At 40.2% G+C, this 22,768-nt stretch overlaps 1 protein-coding gene across 5 annotated transcripts in view; it reads left to right on the top strand.

Annotated features, from left to right (window-relative positions):
- kiaa0825 (KIAA0825 ortholog) overlaps positions 1–22,768 on the top strand; it is a 155,620-nt gene that overhangs the window by 23,071 nt on the left and 109,781 nt on the right. For 4 of the 5 annotated variants that reach the window (XM_054773813.1, XM_054773811.1, XM_054773815.1 and 1 more), the window contains 8 exons: positions 7,093–7,260; positions 8,702–8,766; positions 8,853–9,104; positions 11,414–11,691; positions 13,694–13,844; positions 17,569–17,759; positions 22,126–22,332; positions 22,421–22,531. In XM_054773813.1, the coding sequence (XP_054629788.1) occupies positions 7,093–7,260; positions 8,702–8,766; positions 8,853–9,104; positions 11,414–11,691; positions 13,694–13,844; positions 17,569–17,759; positions 22,126–22,332; positions 22,421–22,531 (1,423 nt within the window). The remainder of the gene's footprint in view (positions 1–7,092; positions 7,261–8,701; positions 8,767–8,852; positions 9,105–11,413; positions 11,692–13,693; positions 13,845–17,568; positions 17,760–22,125; positions 22,333–22,420; positions 22,532–22,768) is intronic. The other variant, XM_054773816.1, reaches the window with a different exon arrangement.

Below are 22,768 nucleotides of genomic sequence, written 5' to 3' on the forward strand. Positions count from 1 at the left end.
TGCCCACACACGGTACGTCCCCAGTGAAACATACAACAACAGACTTACATTAAGCACACCTAGCATGCACGAGTCACATGCCGCACTCACAATCTAAAAGCTACCAACGTAGAGTGAGCGGCAAGCACGTGGGTGTCACAAAACACTTGCTCCCTAAGTACAACACACTTGCAAGCCCTCTGATACCCTACTTCCTCTACGTGCTGGCCACAACCAACAAATTTCCCAAACATTGCGCAGCCCGTGCGTATAGTAGTAGTATGTCGAGATGTAACTCCGGCTTTACGTTTTGCTCTATGTGCATGTTGCGCTAACACAGGATTCAAGGGATATGTTGACAGGTGCAGTCAAAAAGGGATCCAATACAAAAAGGGACGCTCGCAAGGAGCAGCATGAGTCCCCAAATACAAAAACACAACGGCTGGCTAGGGACCGCAGCTTGGGGATAAGATAGAATCATCATGGAAGGTGAAGGAAAAACTCAAAGGCACCCAAAATGGAAAAGTACATGCAGTAATTCAGACTAATACTCACCAGATTGCAGAAAAAAAAATCAGAGGATGTGGGGAACCACATTTATATCTCTATATATTTTAAAGTTATAGATTTAAATTTAAAACAAAGCTTTGTATTATTAAGTTATTCATATCAACATCTCAGCATTGTCTCTTTTTTTTGTTTTTTCTTTTGTTTAATATTATTTCTTCATTGTGCTGCAGGCCAATAAACAAGCCACAGCCGTAAATGCCCACAGCCAGCGCTTTCAACACCCCTCATCTACACAGTTCATAGGCCATCAATTTTTTAACTTAAAATTAATTTCATATAATACATCATACAAACACCTATATAAACACCTCAAATGTTTACTCAACAACAACTCAGCAATTTATGTAACAACTTCATTTATTGTGCCAAACATGCTGTGGTTCCGTAAAGCCATACTTTTTCTTGTGTGATGGGTTATGCAGGTGCACGTGTACTGTGTTTTCAATCTCCTTTGAACATATGGACCCTCGTGGAAAAATGTGTGATTGAGAATTATTTCATATCTTTTTAGAAAAAAATGCATCATTCAATTTCCAATTGGCATTTCAGTATTCATGCATAGTTACATGAACACCAAACACATTCAGTACAACTTCTCTACAGGCATATAATTTATTCCCTGACAATAGACCACAGGGGTGAAGTCGAACTTTTAAAATTTCTCTTCAAACACGTCGCAACCCCATTCTGATAGCACTGATTTGAATTCCACTTTCACTAATTTCCCTGTATGGCGACGTTGGCAGCTCCCTATAGATAAAAAAAAATTGAGTTTGAACATGTAGAGCGAGCACATTCACCCCCAACGCGTCCCCCCCCCACCGCCTCGCCCTCTCTCGCTCTTTGAACTCTTTCTTGGAAAAAGCGCTGCAGCCTATTCAGTGGGGAAAGAGGTTGTGTAGTGACGTGAGGAAGCGCGGCTGAGTCTCTCTGCATGGCATTGGAGGTGCTTGTGGGGATTGAGGCTACTTGGGAATGGCGTCTGTTAATATTTAATAAGAGCAGCTCCTCACTAGATCATATCTCTGCCTGAGTTTATACACACTGTCAGCCAGAGACACCCACATGCTACCATGTAATTATGGGCAAGAAAAGTGGGGGTGGCTCCCGCACATTTTTATGTATCTTATGTATTTCAGTGAAATCAATGCACATCATCTTTCACAGACCTTAGGAATGTGTATTATGTGGTGGCATTTATTTTCGCCCTTCAAGTCGTCACAATAGCATTTTGTTCATTACTTTAAAAATCTTAAGGATATGAACACATTCTTGGAATCTTACAGTGAGAGAGCAGGGACTAAAATGGCCTATTGAAAGCAGCTCACACATTGCGATAAAGAGTCAATATGACTCACTGAAGACTTCAAAGCAATAATGCAAGGAAGGGCACTAAACAAGTAGATTTTAATGAAATAGCCATAGCCTGACAATACAGCCAACTGTGCTCTTCATCCAGGTTGCTTGGTTCAAACAGAGGAGAAAACCCCATCTCACTGTCGATATTCACCACAAGGTCAGACACAGAATTGTAAATATGGCCCTGTCACACTAAACAGCTTTTTCCCCTGTAAGGCACCTCAATATAGATATCAAATATTGCTACGATACCCTTCTGTGAAGGGCAGGTAGCCCCCTGCTGTGGCCCGGCTGGGCAGCGCCCGAAGTAATGCTACCAGGGTTGCGTTGATGTGTGTTAGCGTGTGTGCATGTCTCATTGTGCATATTTGGGAACTGCAGAAGGAAGCTTCCCTAATAAGGCTGTCTAAGTGAGCAGTGGTCTGAAACTGACACCTGTCACAGAGTATAGCGAGGCAATCTACTGTGGCTTTTTCCGAGCATGTTCACAAAACAGAAGTGCAAAATGCTGTTGTTCTATAGTATATAGACCGTATTGTTTATAGACCAAATTGTTTACCAATAAGGTCCTTATTGGTAAAAATACATAGGGCCTCCACTGCATGATATTAAGTTGAGGTGACGCTATTGCTGAGACAAACTATACCAAATACAGAGGAAAGCCTAGTTTACACTTGCATGCATTTTGTCCCCGCAGTGGTATGCAATTTTGCGTGCCAGTGAGTAAATTGGTTCTAAACAGGTGTGAAGTATGTGTAAACTATGCAGGGCTGCATGCCAGTGAGCAAAGGGAATTCAGAAATATTCCAAAATATGTGGCACGTATAATTTCAGTGAACTAGTTGGGAACACACTGCAACCTATGTACAAACAATGTGGGTGGTGCGTATCCAAGCCTGTCTCATTCCACATGAATGGGCTAACTTTTCCACCACCTCTTGGAGGAAGTCGAGGGGAATTCTCAAGTAATTTCTGTAAACTCCTGGATCGTCCTTGTGAATTTCTATTAATAACTAATCATAATGCCCAAAATTATGTCTTCTAGTCATCAATTTCCTCCCCCACACTGCCCATGCCTTCTTTTTCTAGTTTATGCATTCTTCTTGCTCTTTCCACTTTCACTTTCTGCAGCTGCAAGATATAGATATGCAATATAGATTTGCCTTTCTTTTCTGCAATGAGAGCTTCTTCTCTGAGTTCAACATAGTAGGTCACTTGCAAATACAGAAAATAATGAAGCTGGGGTGATTCCTGCTGTTGTGTGGCGTCACATGGGACAAAGCGGGACTAAATCATGCCACGGCTGCTTCACGGATGCAGAAGTGGTGGTGACATTATGGTGACATACTCATGCGGGAACAATGCACATCCTGCATACTATGTCGTACACTAGAACGTAAACAGTACTTGATTTAAGTGTAAATAAGCTGTGCGGGAATGTGGCATTTAATGCCATTGTGCATCATTTTTTGTCACAAATTGCCAAATGCTTGCCAAATGCGTAAACAGTGTGCAAACAGTGCGGTAAACTGGTCTTCAGCCTTTTCAGGCATGCCCGGCATCTAAATGACATGCATTGACACAGCGAATTGCGGGAAAAAATGCGTGCAAGTGTAAACACCGCTGAACTTCTGGAGGTTGCTTTCCAGAATGGAAGTCACTCTCAGATTTGATCGAATTTTCATAAAACCTTTAGTAACTGCACAAGAGATGCTTTAAGTTACTGCCTTCAAAGTGTAAAAACAAGTCACTGTAAAACCAACAAAACCTTCATTAAACATTTTCTTATGTTTAATGACAAAGGCGTAATGTGAAGAAAATCGATGCCGCAGTGGCACCTCATGCATCTTTTTTTTAACATGCAAGTACTCTTAAAACAATGTCTGGTAAATGACCAAAGAAAAACCAAAATACATACGCAGAATATTCTGATGTCTCATGTGATGTCATGCTTGATGGTAGTTTTGTGCAATTTTAAAGGCTTCAGACCAAATTCAGAATTTGAGGTTGAGGTTGAAGTTATTTTGTAGTAGTTGCATCAAGCTAATAAAAAGAAAAATCTAATTTTGCCGTAGAGAAACTTATGTGCAGAATAGAAAATCCCTGTCTAAAATGTGCAGAGACTTGACTTGAATTAGTAGTAAAAACACATGCATCTTTAATATGTGATTTACACTCATATGCTTATCCTCTGTAGGGTTGCAGTATAGCTGGAGTCCGCAATGGAATTTATGCAATACATAATGCACCTTGACCTTTTATTGTGCATAATGGGCTAAAATCCACTGACCTTTTACGCTTCTTCTACTTCACTGAACCACACACTGCAGCTAAACATGCACTAGAAATCACCTGTAGAGAGTTCTACCACCATTTACTCTGAACTCAGTGCACTCAGTATATAAAAGCTAGTGGGCAGTGTGGTGAGAGACGGTTGGATCACAGTCCCAGTAGTCCGATTTACACCTCCAACAAGCAGAATGGGAGAAAGAATAAAAATACGAGAGAGAGGGTGAGATTCTATGCTGGAGAGAAATTAAATCAGTGGCTAAATTATTGCATGATTGCCCATTCCCCAAAGACTTGGGTATCATTTGGTAGAAAGTGTCTCATAATTGGTTTTCGGCCATGTCAGACACATGCAATTCCCTTTCTAATGGCTGTGTTAGGAAGAACTGGGCCTCCTGAGTCAGAAAAGGACAGAAAATAGCCAGACAGCTATTCCTTTTTCTTCCCCATCTCAGATAAATGGGAGCGTATGAGAGAAAACAGAGACACAGAGAAGGGGAGAGATGCCAAGAAGGAGAGTGTGTTGTGAGCTAAGAGGAAATGAAGTGGCAATAAGTGCAGCCAAAGGGGAAATGCTCTTCATCGTGAGTTTAATACATCAGTCTAGGGATTTGGCAGCCCGCCACACAGCAATTGTTTACCTTTTTGCTCACTGGTTGCATCTGTTCTGTTTTGTAAACGGCATTAAACTATTCGCCCGTAAACACCGGAATCAATAACAACTGCTAAGGGAATTCCCTTTTTCCCGCCTCTCTCTCTCCCTCTTTTCCCTGTTTCCCTTTCACCACCATCTCCTCCACTCTCCCCCTTCTGTCTATGTTCCCTGCCAGTCAAGAGCAGTGTGTGTTTGTCTAGAAAATGTGTGGTGGAACCCACAGGAGAGACAGATGGAGAAGACTGATGGCTCGCCAAAAATACCTGCTCTGTTTGTTTGTTTGTTCCGTTTGTGTTACATTGTTGTCGTTGTTTAAAGCTACAAACAGACCGGACACATACACACACACACACAAACTCTCCTACGCATACTGAGCTATTGCATGTCAGCTTCTGTTGTGATGTATAGGATAATATAGGAAAACATTGATTTTTGCCTGCAAGAACATCGTCCCACCATATGGATGATCTCTTCTGTTTAAACATGTATTTATCCTGCTTTCAGCACCAGCCTTCCCTCATTGATTCTTACTACACTGACCTTTGGTTGAACCCTTCCCTCTGCTCGTACCCTGACACATTCTGCTCTATGGGACAAGCTACACACAATGCCGTATGACACACCTGGGTGCTTTTAAGCACACCCTTTCCATCAAGCTGCTATGAGAGCTTCCATTTGCCCTCACTGTTGTGACAAAGGTATAATGAGGTTTAGATGGCAGTGTATGAGACAGCTATGGCTATAGGGCTGTTTGGCTGTGAAGAAGAACATAAATACCCATATAGCGTGGGTACCTGGATGAAAGTGCCCTGCTAAACATCAAGGTCATGGCCAAGTGGATTATTTAGTGTGTGGCTGAGGGAGGACAGTAATGGACTTGAATGCTGGGAAAGAAAAGATGATGCTCTTAGAAAAGGTGATGACCAGGATCGGATGGAGTGGTAGTTAAAGGACGCTACTCTCTTATTAGTGGTTAGGACTGGGAAGTAATTTCAGAGAATCCAGCCACTTCGTCTGCAACATGTCCGTGCCTCATCCATTTTGGATTGTTTATGCCATAGCTACTAAGTGCCGGTGTCTTCACAAATAGACACGACTAGTGTTGCGTGCATGAATGTGTGAGCTGCAGAGGCAAAGGCAAGCGCATGGGTGTCAGTCAGGTCACGCGTGTGCACATGCACTGTGCGCACACTGTCCCACCAGACCCCATTACAGAGGAGCTGCTGGGCTGCAGACTCATGCAGTTTAATTGCACATACACACCAATGTGGCCACACAGCAAATAATCATTCCCATATTCACGAGCAAATGTGTACATGCCTGCACACACTCACAAATGCACATAAATAGATATGTACACCAACAAACTTGAGGTTGGGCTATATCCCGTGGTGGCCACAGTCTGGTTACAGTGTGGCAATTATAATGCAAGACTGACATGTGCAAATGCCAAAGTGTCCCCTCTAAATTAAGTTATTCAAAATGACTAGCTTTACATGCACACAAACACAGAGTGCAAAACTACCACTTTACAAATATAATCTCATAATCACACAAACAGCATGAGCGGTCAAACATGATTAAGGCATGAAGCTCATGGGACAGTGTGTTGTGGCAGATTTGAACAATATAGCAAAATTACATTAGGATCCAGGGGCAATGATTACAATTATTGGCTTTTTCTCAATCATCACCATGCTTTCAGAGTCGAGGCTAATACAGAGCTCATCCATTCCCAGATGCTGTTGCAATCGAGCTCATTTAGGCGAACACGCAAAGTATTTGTGCATGTGTCTGGGAGTATGGCAACGCATATCCCCGCCACCCATTCTCTGGCTTAATGCGGAACATCCCCTGGGTGATGTCTTTGGCAGCCTCCAAAATGGGAAATCCATATTTGCCGAGGGGGTCATTGGCGGGTTAGGGGGAAAGAAGTTTTTCACCAAGAGAGATGGATGTTCATGTATGACTTGTAGGGGGTGCAAAGTTTTGCATATTCTCTCACTGTCTCTTTGTTTATGCAGTGTATTGGGAAAACATGAATGGGTCGATATTTATAAGAGGTGTCGTGCTATGCGAGACTGGGGGTTGTGGGTGTTTTCTGATGAGTGCATGTCAGAAACCTACTTTCATGAAATTGTTTATTCTTCACTGAACTGTAAACTTTACAGCAACTCCCAACTTCTCTGTATCTGTGTCAGTTAAACATGCACAAATACTTCATTTTTCTCTCCACAAAGCACCAATGGAGCTTCCTGTAAAAAGCAGAAGCTTCAATTTGACCTCCCACCAGTTGAGGGCATTAACCCAGCTGGCACGCACACTGCTAGCGTTTGAGAGCAGCGTCAAAGAGCTGGTCACCAACATGATCTTCATTAATTGTACGGGGGAGATGCCCTGTGTGAAAGGTAAAGCGCCATGCTTTCAACATACATACCTGATTCATTCAATATTTCAAGAAAAGTGTATATATGCATTTTTGTACTACAATGATTGTTATATTATACATTTTGCCTCTTGACCAAAGTCAATGGCATTTTTTGGTCTTGTGTCTTTGTGTGTATTGTACAGTAGCTTAGTTATATCATGTTTTTAGTTTATTTCATTCTAGTTTATTTTATTCTATGTCATTCTGCTTATTTTTATTTATTTATTTATGTAACAAAACACAAAAAACAGGGTGAACATCCTGATGGTAGTTTTGTATTTTTATATTTTTTTTATTATTCTGGAAACTCAGATTCCACAGAGCATAACTAATGTAGCTTCTTCTTTATTTGCGTGGCAGTTGCCATCCTGTTTGTAATGAACATTACTGCCACCTACAGGGCAGGAGGGAACATTATGGGCAATAACTTAACTTTCATTCAAAGAAGAGTTTATAAATGGCTCTGTCTTCTTCTGGTACAATATTACATCACCCATGAAAGATAAGAGGGGGGACTCTACCTGGCATTATACTACAGCCTTGGCAGAGGTCAGTGCTCTATTGAGCCATTCTGTCTGTCTAAAGAATTACCTTATTTCAGCTTTGTTTTTGTTTTACGATCCTTTTTGTCTCCCAGTTGAACGTTCACGGCATAGAAATAACAGAGCTTTTTGGGGCATGCCGTAATTTCCATAAAGGTTACATTTATAAAAACAAGACTTGCAGAAAAGCTCAATTTACTGAGAGGTAAACAGCCTTTAAAGGCCAGTTATCCAAGTCATTAATTCCCAGCAATCAAATGGCTTAATTACCAGAAATTCATTAAACGGGCTTAAAGGTCAAAAAGTGATGTGCTGGCTGCTTTCTCCTTCTTCCATTCCATGCACTCGTGTTCACCTAAATTGCCTCGCCTGGGGTCTCACTGTTCGCTTACTGATTAGGATACTCTGGCCTTGATGTTCATGCTTTTTAATTGCAACCCAGCCCGACATCTTGTACGCTTGTCATTCCCCCACACATGCATCCACATAATATCCCCTCCTGGAATTACCCCATACAGGCTGAAGTTTATGCCATCTGGGTTGAACTGGATTCCAAACACTGAAAATTAAACTTATAGCATCGCCATTAGCGTCTACCACCTGTTCCTTACCCTCTCTTTGAGCCACACAACTGCTATTCTCTGGTTACCACCTCTCATTTTGAGTCGTGGGTGAACACTGGGGCAGGGAAAGTTACTGTATAGAATACAGTTGCGTCATGTTACACCACTTGGGAATAAGTCGGGGTTATATCATATATATATATATATATATATATATATATATATATATATATATATATATATATATATATATATATTTTTTTTTTTTAATTATTATTATTTTGAGACTATATATTGAGACTCTTTCATCATGTAGGCATCCTGAAGAAGGCTAAGGACGACATGACAGCAGATAGCAAGAAATCCACAGTACAAACTCAGGTGAGTTATTTCTTACTTTGAAATAACTTACATTAACAGAACTATTTGTTGTGACGCATTGGTTTGTCTCTTTTGCTGTTTTGCAGTCACTCAAGTTTGACTGGAGGTCAGCTTTTAGCAGTTTGGCCCCTCACATGGCTCACTGTGTCAAAGTGGTTCTGGATGATGTTTGTACCAAGAGTCTTCAGCAGGAGGAAAACATCCATTCCTCAGGGCACGACTCATTCTTGCTGGAAAATATAAGTGGACACATGAGCATCAACAGCAGTGACATAAATGTCAGAGAAGACAACTTCCACGGCTATTCAGAGAGAGATACTCCTAAGATGGTGGCCAAGGTACTCCTGGATGCAGAACACAGTTATCCAATGCCTCTATTGCACCAATGAAGTGCGGTGAGGTTCCTCGCTGGAGTCAGATGTATTATTTGCTGTCCCTCATCTGCCTCCCCTGACCACATGCCACTATATGGTATATGCAGTTCAGCACAAATCTTTTCCTCAGTGACGTTTTTCCATCTGTAAAATCAGGTACTACAGGTTTGATTTGTAGTACCTGGTCAGCCGTATCTCTTAATTTTATAACGTGTTCCTTTTTATTCCTAATTTACAAGTACCGGATTGGCTTGAATATAAACAGTAGCTATAATATACAGTACATACGCTATAATTTTAAAAAGTCTGGAAAAGAAGAGCCCTGTTATAATCAGGTTCTAGACATTTATACATACAAACCAAACCAGCAGGTAAGGCCAAACAGCTTCTCCCCAAGTGAGTCAGAGCATTTCTTCCTGTTACTCAAACATAAACCAGTGACCTGAGGCCTGTACTACAAAGTAGGATTTCTTTTTATCCAGATAAGATGAACTACGGATATGCAGTCTTGTATTCAGGGTCATTATATATTCAAGGTTGTCCTACAATATCTGGCTTAATATGGTACCTGACTTTCTCTCCCGATGCTCTATTTAGCTTTTCTTCATCTCCAATTCCCCCATCCACCCCCTGATTGTTGTGTTTATCCACGCCTCTTTTTCCCTGTAGACGCCTGATCTAATGCATCGACTGTATTTGTGTCGTTCATTGCGTATGGGTGTCAGAATTTGTCTGCGATCAGGACCTGTACAACATATTTACGTGTAGGTCAATGCTTCAAAGATTAGAGCCTTTCAGCCCAAAGGTTATACATGCATGCATTTGCATTCAATAACAGTGAGCCAGCCAGAGTCAGACGAGCCTGGTAGAGCGTTTTAATATATACAGGATTTTTTTTTCTCGCCTGTCCTATGCTGACGAAGGCTGCGTTCACACTGCGGGTCAATTCAGATTTTTTTTTGCTCAAATGTGACCTGTATCTCATTTTTTTGTCATGTTAGCGTGAACAGTACAATTACGATTTTTTCAAATACAACTCGGGCGTTATTTGTATGTAAATCTGATATTTATCTGAGCCATTGCAGTCTGAACAGTGAAGTCACATACCTGTATATCCAAACTATACATCATTGAATGGCTTGTTTTGCCATGCTTACCAAGACTTGGATAAAGGTACTAACCGATGTAGGCAAAAGCTATTCTTGTTATCTGAAAATTACTTTAAAAAAGTGTCAGTGGAGCAGCTCACGTCAATGTCCCAGTACTCCAGGCTCCGACATCCACCCACACGCTCCTCGGAACAGAACAGGAATCACAGCAAGTTCTTCACAAACTACCTACACATTTATTTGCACATACAGTAATCCCTCATTTATCGCAATTAATTTGAACCAGACCTGACTGTGATAAGTGAATTTCCACAAAGTAGGATTCCTTGTTTATAAATTGAATATTTTTGTAATTAGAGGGTGGAAAACCTGTTTACGACCTTCTAAATACAGATTTAACATTAGTAGAGCTTTCTAGATATGATTTAACACCCCACCCACACACACCCACACCTTTAATACCACTTGTATTACCCAATACAGTAGATGTAATAAGACTAAATAAGGCATTTAGGACATTTATAAGACCCATGCTCTTGTGTGTTGCTATGATTGTGCTTCCTAGGGGAGAAGAGTGAGTGGCAGACAGCAGTTGACATCGGGGGTTCAGAGTTGAGTTTCATCTTGCCGTGAGTTACAGCCGCAACAGCAGCCCATGTTTTTATAGGGATTTTTAGGGACTATTAGGGACTATTGTGCCTGTTGTGAGATAATTCAAACCTGCAATACAAGCCTGTTCTGGCGATCAAGTCTGGTGATTGTTTCTCACCAAACATTACATTACTGATTGACACCTAGAGACTAGAGTAGAATAGAGTAGAATACCACATCAATGTCTTTGAATGCCGTATTCAACCACGAAACAGCATGATTTATTCATTCATATATTTTTGAAAAACCCTGATAGAGTGAAGCCGCAAAATTTTAACCGCGGAAGAGCGAGGGACAACTATACTCAGTCAAAAGAGTGAGTCACCTACTGATCTGTACTTTGGAGTTTGACTCTACTGCTTCTTCAGTCCAAGAGTCCTTAAGCAAGGCAGTGCTCACAACAATGGTTGTGAAAATGGCTGAGTTATTAAGATGGTGTAAGTACCTTATAGGCTACTGTAATGTCTTTGTTATATTAATATGGGTGTGTTTTTGCTCTCTCTCCCCCTTCAGTTTTGTGGCACAGTGGTTGACGAAATGGATGCCTTCCTACCCTTGGCAGCCGCCTGCAGGGACAGTTCTCTGCTGGAAGTTCGATCTAGCTTTGTGGAGGCTTGTAGCCGGGCAGCACTTGCCATGCTTGGCCGTTTAGATGAGAGAGCCCTGGAAGTACCATCCTCTCTACCACTGAAGAACCTTCCTGCTCTGTTGGCCACTTGCATTTATGTGCTCCAACGACTGGAGCGCTACCACGCACGACTAAATGACTCAACTGCTACTTTAGCCAAAGTGTAAGGAGAGTGTGTATGTGTCTGGACTTAAACAAAAAACTCAACTTTAAACTCTAACCTAGGGCCAGGCAATATGCACCAAAACTCATATCCGGTATATTTAGGTTGAATATCGATATACAATATATATCCCGATATTTTTTAAGTAAAGTGAGTTTAGTCAAAATCAAAGCCAAATATGTGTGTTTTATTAAAATAAATAACATGGGGATGTTTTTTTATTTTATTTTAAAGCTTCATGCAAGATGCACAGAAAAAAATCTTATCTAAAAATAGCTTCTAAAATAAAGTAGGCATTCTCTTTTTAAATAAATATATCCATCCATCCATCCATCCATTCATCCATTTTCTATACCGCTTCTCCTCTGTAGGGTCGCGGGGTAAATAAATATAGAAAAAGTCAAATCTAATCTTTTAGTTTTAAACCTAATCTCAAACCTTTAGCTGTGCTCAAATCCTCAGCTAATAACAAAAGAACAAAATATGAAGGAGTGCCCGGTTTAAGAGGACACTTTAAAGATGCGAGCATGCCTTTACTTTGTGCCAGGCACACCAACCTGTCAACTGCATCAGGCTTAGCAACTGTCTAACTTCCTTGTACATTTGTGGTGGCGACTGTCATGCTAAATAATTGTTACTGTGAAACTCGCTGGATAGCGCGAGTCCATTGTTTTCAGCAGGTTTTTAAAGCCGTTTTTTCCACTGTTGCAAAGGGGACCATATCTTAGAAATGTGATAAGACTCCTCTTTGTGATAGCACACCACTTTGCTTTTCCTTTCATGAGGAATGCAACAGGAGCGCGGCAGACAGCGCACAGCTTCACACATTATTGTATATGTAACTCGTATTGGAGTTTGTGCCAAGTTTTAAGGTAGTGAAAAATATATTTTTTATGCTCTGAATTCGAAGTACCTCCACATTACTGAGCTATCGCTTATTCCTTGCTGACTAATTCTTCCACCGCAGACGCTGTCGCTTCGACTGGAGCCCCCGGGCTTCTGCTCCGCCCCTCCTCCCTCCTCCTGCATGCAGGGATGAGAAAGATGTAGTGCAAATCCAGTCTATATCGATGTCAGTGATATGGTTGGTTTTGATATCGTGCTTAAAATAAATATACTGTAGATCTTTTACACACACCTTTTGTTTTCCTGCCAAAAAATGGCTAAACTACTACAATACTATATATGACAAATAAAATACACACTGGCAACAACAAATTTGATCTGTTCAGGCAGGTCTTTGTTTTGTATGACACTAGACCATATTAGTTTGACATCTAACTGCAACGCATTATTCATAGGAACCAAAAATAAAATGGAACACAAATAGAAACTGCTAATAAGAGACAGTCACACATTCCATCCCCACTGTAACGTGGAAGTGAATAACTGACTGGCACCCATATACGAGTAATTGTAAAAACAACAACAACAAAAAAAACAGCATCCTCTTAAATAAACACCTTACTTCAAACAAATACCTAGAACTCTCTGCAGTTGAGTAAATCATGTAGGCTGTGCAACAATGTTAGAAAACAAGGCTGTAAATTTGAGATTTAAGAACAGAGGTGCTGAGTTAAAAAAAAAAGAAGTGAAAATGACTGACAAGTGGTAATGACACCCATATTGTGTCTACATCTGGTGAGTTTTTATGCCTCATAATTTCCCCTTAACCTCTGCACTCCAAATACCCCCTCCAAAGGCACCCTGGTTGGCCTCTATGCTCCTGTTTTTCCACCTCTGCCCTACACCCCTCTACCATCAGTTAGCCTATGCCCCCTCTTGGTCGTAAAGTACTTTTCCTCTCCTCACCATTAATTCTCCACGTTTTTGGGGTTCTTGCACCCCTGTTAAACTTTCACCCCTTTCTGGAAAGTATCAACACTGGGAGATTTACAGAAGACAATATGTCGGACTGAACTTTGAGAATAAATCATGTTTGTTTTCATGGTCATTTCAGTGTGTTAGTTTACAAGAGTGTTTTGCCCTCCTTCCTGCCCAGGCACCTGAGCTTGCTGCCTGTCCAGAAGTACCAGGAAACTGTTGAGGCCTTGAAAGTGCAACTGAACAGCTACTGTGTCCAGGTCTGTTTAACATGTGTCCTTCAAGATGCAGAGAGTCACCACTGGAATGACCCCAAACCCTTCTATGAGGTAAAGTGTCCTTGAAGGTGATTTGAAGTAACCACAAGCAGTTACTGCTTTTTAAATGCCATTGCAAGCACCAATGGAAAATAAAATAGACAACGAAACCGCACTTTTATCATGAATTCCTTTTCTTTTTCTTGATTACTGTCTGTATCAAATCAAATTAATGGCCATGCATGGACATGCATGGGTGTAAACAACATTAGTTTCCCTTATGAATTACTGTCTGCCTCTTCATTTATGTCGTGGGCTCTGGTGCACCTAAATAACAGTGGAACCTCCAAGGTCGAACACAATCTGGACGCATTAAATAGAAATAGTCTGTTGCAAGGTCAAACTGTTGCCATCATACAGTAAGTTCTTTTGGCATTTCAAAAGTATTTACTAAAGTATGTACAAGTGTAAAAGAAAGTTAATTACTGTTAGTATTTAAGTGTAAAACATTTAGCTTTGATAAGTCTCACTGCTTGGAATGTGAATCACCTTACGCAATATGCAGATATTGTGCATGATGGTGGTTGGAACGCCAGTGTTTTCTGCAGCTGTGGAGTATTATTTGTCATGAAACGGACCTCAGGGACCTTCAACTTAGAGGTTCCACTATATTTCAATAGATGCATACCTGCTGCATACATTTGCTGCAAATTAGCCAGAGAAGTAGGATGCTTGTAATTGCAAACTTCGTATTGCTAAGTTTGCTGATATACTATTCCTGTTGAATGTTTTTACTTTAAAACCAAGGCCTCCTGGTTTTGACAGTACCAGCATCTGTACACTGCCATGCTCCTCTATGGGCTTATTCTGTAAAATGTTAGGAACTCAGTACAAACCCTCTGTAGATTTCTCGCATCTTTTCATTCTCTCATACAGTCCCACTCTCCCTCTTCTAACCAAACTTTCTACTATGAGCTCCCTGAGAACATCTGTGACTCCCATGCTACCCCAGGGGCTCCAGGGGTTCAGCTGTCTGATGTCTGTAGTCGACACTGGGACTGTCTGGAAAGTAGCAAAAGGGCCCCTACCTTTATGCCCTTAAACCAATGGAAACCTCCCCTCTTTCCTGCCATACGCTGCTTTTGCCTCTTTATTTCTGTCTCCTTCCCCGGGTCAACGGTGTCAGGCAAACCTGCTGTGCGCAGGTGTGCACTTGTATTAAAACGTGCATCTGTGCAGATGAGTGCACATGCACTGTAGGTGTGGAGCAACTTCTTATGATGTGTGTTGTACTTGGTGTGTGTGTGTGTGTGTGTGTGTGTGTGTAAGTGTGAAAGCATATTTCTTATTGTTTGAAGTTGAATGTATCAGATTTCTCTATTTGAGTCTTGGCTCTCTTACAGCACTTTTTTCCAACTTACATTCTCACACTTGTATTTTTAGCAAAGTTATTGACACATAAATGAAAGGTTGGACAGACCCATTGATTTGTTACATTAACAGCATATGTTAAGCAGTCAAAAAATGGATGAATGGTGCCAAAATGCAAAATTTTATCTGAGAAGGAAAGGTGTTTCTACTAAGGGTGCATTGTGGATCCTCTCTTCATCATGTATTATTTTATTACTATTATTAAATTGTTTCTTTAAATGAAGCATAAAAATTAAATTGCAATCTACTGGCTGGTAATTGACCAATAAATTAAATTAGCAAATAAGAAAATATATATATACTGATATGGCATAAAGAAAAAAATGAAGGATGTGGGGGACCACTTTGATGTGTACTTGAAAGATGCTAAAACCAATCTAATGTACTGTAGGTCAGTATATTAGACTAGACACTATATACTGTAAGCTTTGTGTTATAGGTGACAAAGTAAATTTGTGTAATATCTAACAAATGGCCCCTTGGCCGCCCTTTAAACACCTCTGGTTTACAGTTTCTTTTTAGGAAGGTACAAGTGCAACAGTAAGATTTTAAACAGAGAGATGTGTACTTTGTTTAGTAAATGTCCTTACCTGAAGTACAGCGTCAGTAGTTACAGCGTGCAGAACCGTTATCTCTACGGAGCCATGGCAGCACGTTGCTTTCATTTTATGAACTCATCATTGCCTATTTACGAGATGAAGTGTTCAAAAATAGGTGCACCGTACCTCCACGTTGGGGCCAGGAGGCAGGGGGCCCAAACAGTACATGGTAAAACTGTGTACCGTTGCACACTGGAAAAAATATTTTTTGTCACAGTAGATGTTACCTAGAAAACAGTAGTTAATATATTTATTTACATTTTTTTTGTAATATTAATGTGTTTACTTAGTAATGCCAGGCATGGCTGCTGGGCATTCTGGATAAGAGTTAAACTAGCTGTTTGTTGTTTTAAACTCGTATTTGGTACTTGCTGTGTAATCTATATTATTATTATTATTATTATTATTGAGTGTTAATTTGCTGTGTGATGATTTTAGCGTTCTTTGTAAGATGACACTGTGAGTCAGACTGTTATATTGAGTAATGACCTCCTGCGATTTCCGATGGTTTGACAAGCTCTTCGAGAGCTCCCTTATAACTTGTGATTGGCTTCTGCTAAAGATCGAGCTACCGGCTTGAGAGCGGCACAGTATTTAAACGATTAGTCGTAGCTCTGAAGTATAGGAGACATCACAAAATGAGACATAAATTAGCTGCCCCTCTAGGTTTAAAGTTCAAGAAAAATACACGGATATTACGGCTGATATTAATTAATAAGACTCTATAGGATGTTTTTAAATAAGAAAGCAGGGATTACTTGAAAATATGTAAATAATTTGCAAGCACAGTCTAAGTAAAAATAACTACACATTTTTCAAGTTTTATGACGTAAAGCAATATTGTAGTAAATGTTAGTTGAGATGTTTTTTTTAGTCATTCTAAAAAGCAAATAGAGCTTACTTGAGAATGATGTATAGTTCAAATGAGAATGACCCTTGTAATATTTGCTGAGATTGTCTATGTGGAAAAAGTTACAGAGCTTTTTTAAGTAAATGTTACTCCAGATTTTTTTCAGTGCATCCCTAGTTTCTACATAGAAATGAATGACCACTTAAAACCTGCTTTATGGTTGTGGCCAATCTTGACTTGGATACAGTGTGTCTGGATTTGCTCTGTTGAGTCCACAGGCGTAGGATGGCAGCCTAATCCCGGACATTGAGCCTGGTCACGCTCCCATCAAACACAGATTCCTAAATGACTTGCTCCAGGGATGAGAGGGAGGGAGAAAAAGCAGTAAAAAATAAGATAGATGAGGTGACGTGGGAAGAAAATGAGAAGGTACTAAGCGGCAGTGTTACCTGAGGAAGTGGAGCAGTTCTGATGTGTCAGTGCGGTCCGCCACCTACAGTATAGTACAATGGTTTATTGTTGGACCTTGATGAGGAGAATAGGATTTGTACATCACAGCTAATTTTTTACTTAAAAGGTTTTGATTTTTCCTCTCACTTTTTCTTTGTGAGCACGTGTCTGTGTGTGAGTCTGATGTGTTCTCAAGTTCAGAACTTTAAAGCAGACTAAGAACGTCCCGGTGGGGAAAGAAACCAGGTGCAGAGTGCAGGTGGCATGATCACTAAGACATTCTGGTGTTGACAGACCTTTTCCATCTCCCCTCTTTCTCCTCTTTTGTGTTTTCTCTCTCCCTCTTTCTCTCTGTTGTTTTCATTTACGGTGTCTCCTCTTGCCTCCTATGCTTCTGTGTCACTGTCAATGACCCATCTCACAATACATCTTCAACTCTTATCCTGCATTTCTCTTTCTTCCGCAGGGCGAGCACTGTTCCTTCTCTGTGCAGATGTGGTTTTATTTCCTGTGTGGTCTCCGTAGTGATCTGTGGGCTGTTCTACCACCACAGTTGGCCAAAGAGCTGCTGGGCCTGGTGCTGGCAGAGACCTTACAGGTGCTGGTGCAAAGATATGCCAGGGCCCAGCCTTCATACAAAAGACACCTCCAGATCAGGTACTTAATAATAGAATAGAATTGAGAAATGTCTTTTGTGAGAAATATGATAAGCAGTTTAGCAACTCTCCGTTTAGTAATTTTTTAAATGAAAAATAGAAGACCAAACAAACTATATATAACAGCATATATATACAGTAACACAGCGCATGCAGTCAGCGGTTGGGACATGCAATAGGTATGTAATATTGTGCTTCTATTGTCAACACTGAACAATAATATTGTGTGCTGCAATGGACACTATATGAAATTGCTATGTAATTTTAATTTGAACAACTTAAATAACCATGACTGTGCACACTAGAGAGGTATGCAATGTTGTAATGTATTTTTATGACAAGAGTGCACAGATTTTATTTTATTGTATTGATAAACTATAGAATAGAATGTAGTAACACCATAACTATATTGTGAGTGCAGTCATTAAAATAGGATTAGATATCTTAAAATATATACAATAACTAATACTCTTGTTGTATTACAGTTAAGTACCAAAGAAGTGCAGCCTTCCTCCAAGTTTGACCAATCCTGCATCCACACCTTTACTGCATCCACAATTATTAGGCACTTTGCATTTTTGATTGTTAGTTTTATTATTTAACAATAACCGTGCTTTTTGTCAATCCAAAATGTTAATATTTGAATATTTAACCAAGTGAAAGTGAGGTTTTGGCTTTTGTTGACAATATCTCTGTGTGCACAATTTTCAGGCAACTATTATTGTGCCGAATTATTAGGCAACTGAAACCCATCTCACCACTTTATTTTCATTTTTTTTAAAAGTCAGAATGATAAAAAACACAAACTTTACAAATAAATGTTTCTGACATTTCCAAAAATAAACCAGTGACCAGTATAGCCATGCTTAATATCACGGAGGAGCCTTCCATCCATGGAGTCTGTCAGTTTCTTGATCATTTGACCATCAAGTTTTTGTACAGCAGCAACCAAAGCCTCTCAGACACTGTTCAGAGAGGTGTACTTTTTTTCTTCACTATAAATCTTACATTTACGAGGACCACAAGTAGTCAATAGGTTAGGTGAGCAAAAAGGTTGTGCCATAATTTTTTTTAGACCTTTTTAAGACCTTTACTAGGTAGCCATGCAGTGGAGTACTTGGATGCATAAAAATCATGGTATTCTTGAAAGATGCACACTTTTTCCTGTACTACTGTGTGAAAAAAGTGGCAATAGTTTTGGGAGTTGAGTTTGAGTCCATCTTCAACCTGATAAGGCCCAACAAGCTCATCTTTTAATAATTCCAGCCCTTACCCCACCTCCACCTTGCTGGCGTTTGAGTTGAAGTGGAGCTCTCTGCCCATTGCTGATGCAGCCACGGGCCCATCCCTCTGCTCCAAAAAGAGTCACTCTCATCTCATCAGTCCATAAAACTTTTTAAAAATCTGTCTTCAGATATTTTTTGGTCAAGTCATAGCCTTTCAACTTATGTGTCTTGTTCAGTGGTGGTCGGGTTTTAGCCTTTCTTACCTTGGCCATGTCGCTGAGCACTGAACACCATGTACCGTATTCCTGGACACTCCAGGTAGATTACAGTTCTGGAATATGGCAGCACTGGAGGATCATGGGTTCCTGGGAGCTTCACGTTTGACTTTTCTCAAATATTTGGCAGTTCATTTGCACGTTTTTCTCTTGACACGTTTTTTTTTACCCCTTTGTGTACTTGCAACAAAACATTTAATGATTCTGTGGTCATGTCCTAATATCTTGGCAATTTTGGCAATTTCAAGAGTGCTGCATCCCTATGAAAGATGTTTTACAATTCCTGACTTTTCAGAGTCTGTTAAATCTCTTTTCTAGACAATTTTGCCAGTGGAAAAGAAGTTGCCTAATAACTGTGCACGCCTAATAAAGGGTGTTGATCTCTTAAGGCCACACCCTCCTTCAGTACACACATGCACATGACCTGGTGTGCTTAAACCCAATAGGCATTCAAGTTTATTCAGCCTGGGGTTGGAAAATATGCATAAAAATGAGAATATGGTCAAAATACTGGCTTGCCTAATAATTGTGCACACATGGTAGATCTGCACCAAAATTTAATGGGTTCATATGTGCTCTGTGCCCTACCTACAGTATCTATGCAATATGGTTGAAGAAGATTGCATATAACCCTGCTGCCAAATCAGCAAATGTTATTGAAACAGTAGCTAACACATTAATAAAAATGGCTTCAACATACACTGCCTGACCAAAAAAGGGTCACATTGTTCATTGGACTGCCTTTAGCTTTGATAACGGTAAGCCCTCGCTGTGACATTGTTTCCAGCTGCCAGCTTCTGCAATGTCACAACATTTACTTATGTCCAGTGTTGCATTAATTTTTCACCAAGATGTTGTGTTGCTGAAGGGCGATTCAGACCACTGTAGACATTTTCCCGACTGTCTTTCCACTTTTTAATACTGCGTTGGACGATTCTTAACCCCATTTTAGTAGGTTCAACTAGGGATGAGCCGGATACTCGTCTACAACAGATAATACAGTTATGGATAATGCATTTTTGCCGAGTACGAGCCTGAAAAGAGTACAGCTCATCATTATCCGTAACCGTGATGACGGAAAATCCTCATTATGTATTTACTCTTCACGCTCTGTGATTGGCCAGTCACACATAGCGACATAAAGAGACATAAAGAGAGACATAAAGACATAAACACCCTTCCTAGACATAAACACAAATGAATAGCAATGTAACATCCCAGCTACCAGCATTATGCTAAACACATTGAAATAGCATGCTAACAATATAATGAATTGGTGGCAATGCTGACGAGGCTAACTTTGCTCAGCCGTTAGTGACCAGCTTGACGGCTAGATGCGTAAGGCACACAACGCATACAATATCACGGTGCAAACAGCATCTAGCATTGAACGAATGACAAATAACCAGGTTACTCACATTTATAGACACACACTGTTAGTTGAACCTAACCCTAACCCTTTAACATCAAAAACAAAGTCCATGTTACAACAACAACTCTCAAAGCTCCGCTGCTGCCCTGGTGCATTCATGTGCCCATCTCGCGTCGTAACTGATAGCTACGTTTAATCACATGTTAACGAAAGAGAATGGGCACTACTAAAAACTCTTTTGTACAATTTTTTAAGTGTTTTTTTTTTATATATCGTCAGTTCCAGTTTACATGTAAGTGTTATTTAAACAAGAATAGCAACCAAAAAAAAAATGACATGCAGCTTGCCGCTATCTTTAGAACAGGCTGGCAGGCAACTCATGTGGTACTTAGGGGCCACCCGATACCTGCAGGCACCTTGTTGGTGACCCGATTTAGACCAGACATACACGCATAATAAGGACGTTGTTGTGATGTTTGGAGTGTCCCTGAATGCGTCTGTCTAGTGACAACGAGGAAGTGTCGTTGCAATGACGAATGGACTAGAAACGTTTATTTAGTTTGGAAATACAGAGTTGCAAATACATATATGGTGTTTCAATTGCACTGCTGTTGATGTGTTCAGGTCAGAATAAAGTTATAAAAGAGCGTCACTCTCTGTGGGGAGCTACACTGTGCCGCTGTCTGTCGTCGTAACAGAGAACAATGGCTTGCCATGATGCGTATGCGTTAAATGCGCTAGAAAAAATTACACGGTACACATATAGCTGAATAATAAACAATAAAACATAGCAACTTCTGATAAATAAATGTTTCAGACTCAAAATAATGTACCGATTTAAGCCCTACACATTTCAGGTTAAACCACGCCCACATCCGGTCTATACCCTGCCAATTCGGAGTACAGACACAGATACAGATCATTTAGATGTGTGAAAAGATACAGATACAGATAGTGGTGTACTCGCTCGTCCCTAGTTTCAACAGTCTCCTTAGACGTTTTCTCATGCTTGATGCTTGCCAATAATTTGATTCTTCTGAAAAAGATTTACATATTTTCATAACCACCGGATGTCTTTTGACATTGTTGTTTAACAAATGAGAAACTACTCACTGCATCAGTTAGGATTAAATAACTTGTTGCTATCTGAAACATAATCACCCATGCAGTATGTGCAGCTCTTACCTATTTGCTTACCTTTTTTGGCCAGGAAGTATATAAAGACACCTTGGCAAGTTGATTTTCTTTTTGCAAATTGCATATTGACAAAATGTACTCAGATTATTAAGTATATAGAATCTATTTCAATGCACTGTTTGTCTTTATCTATTTGGGAATATTTCAGACTATGTACATAGCATAGATAGTATAAAATAATTTACATACAGTAAATGTTGTCCTTTATTGAGCACTCTTCATCCAGGAACAAACACTTTTAGCCATGTATGTCACACTTGCTAATTTTGACACAAATGTCCTTTCCATGTGTGCAAGATGTGACATCACGACAGTGTTGCTTTTTGTGGAGCAGCTGATGTGGAGTGTGTGTGAAAATCCTGAGGCCTTGCTCTGCCACAGCCCTTCTTCAACAATCACCATAATAGCGGGTGGGTCTGACTGGCCCTACCAGATCCACAGCTTATGTGACCAGTTGCTGACAGTCCTCATCATTGGCACTGCACCACTATCCTTGTTATATGGGTTTGTATATTACAATGGTGCCATTGCACAAAACAGAAGTCAACTACTTGAGTTGTGTTGTTTAAAGTGTCATTTGTATATTTTCCAGGACATTTATGAATGAACGTGCAAAGGAGCCCATGTTACTCCAGTCGGATAGGCCTGTGGTTCACTGGTTGAATGCTTTAGAACCTGAACTCTTCACAGAACCAGTTATACAGTATGTATAGAATGCAACACACACAATTTAATATGCTGAATCATCACATACAGACCTTACAGCTGCACGATCCAAAGAGATCTTATAGGGATAAATATTAGCTTTCAGTATGATGTAGTGCATGTCGACACCACTGGAAACTGCAACCACAATAATACGTAAACATAGTTTAAAAAAACAATCATTTGTGATGTAGTTCTTGCATTGGAGCTCAATAAATTGTGCAGGTGTATCTAA

The sequence above is a fragment of the Dunckerocampus dactyliophorus genome, chromosome 4 (genome assembly GCF_027744805.1).
Source record: "Dunckerocampus dactyliophorus isolate RoL2022-P2 chromosome 4, RoL_Ddac_1.1, whole genome shotgun sequence".
NCBI classification, from domain to species: Eukaryota; Metazoa; Chordata; class Actinopteri; order Syngnathiformes; family Syngnathidae; genus Dunckerocampus; species Dunckerocampus dactyliophorus.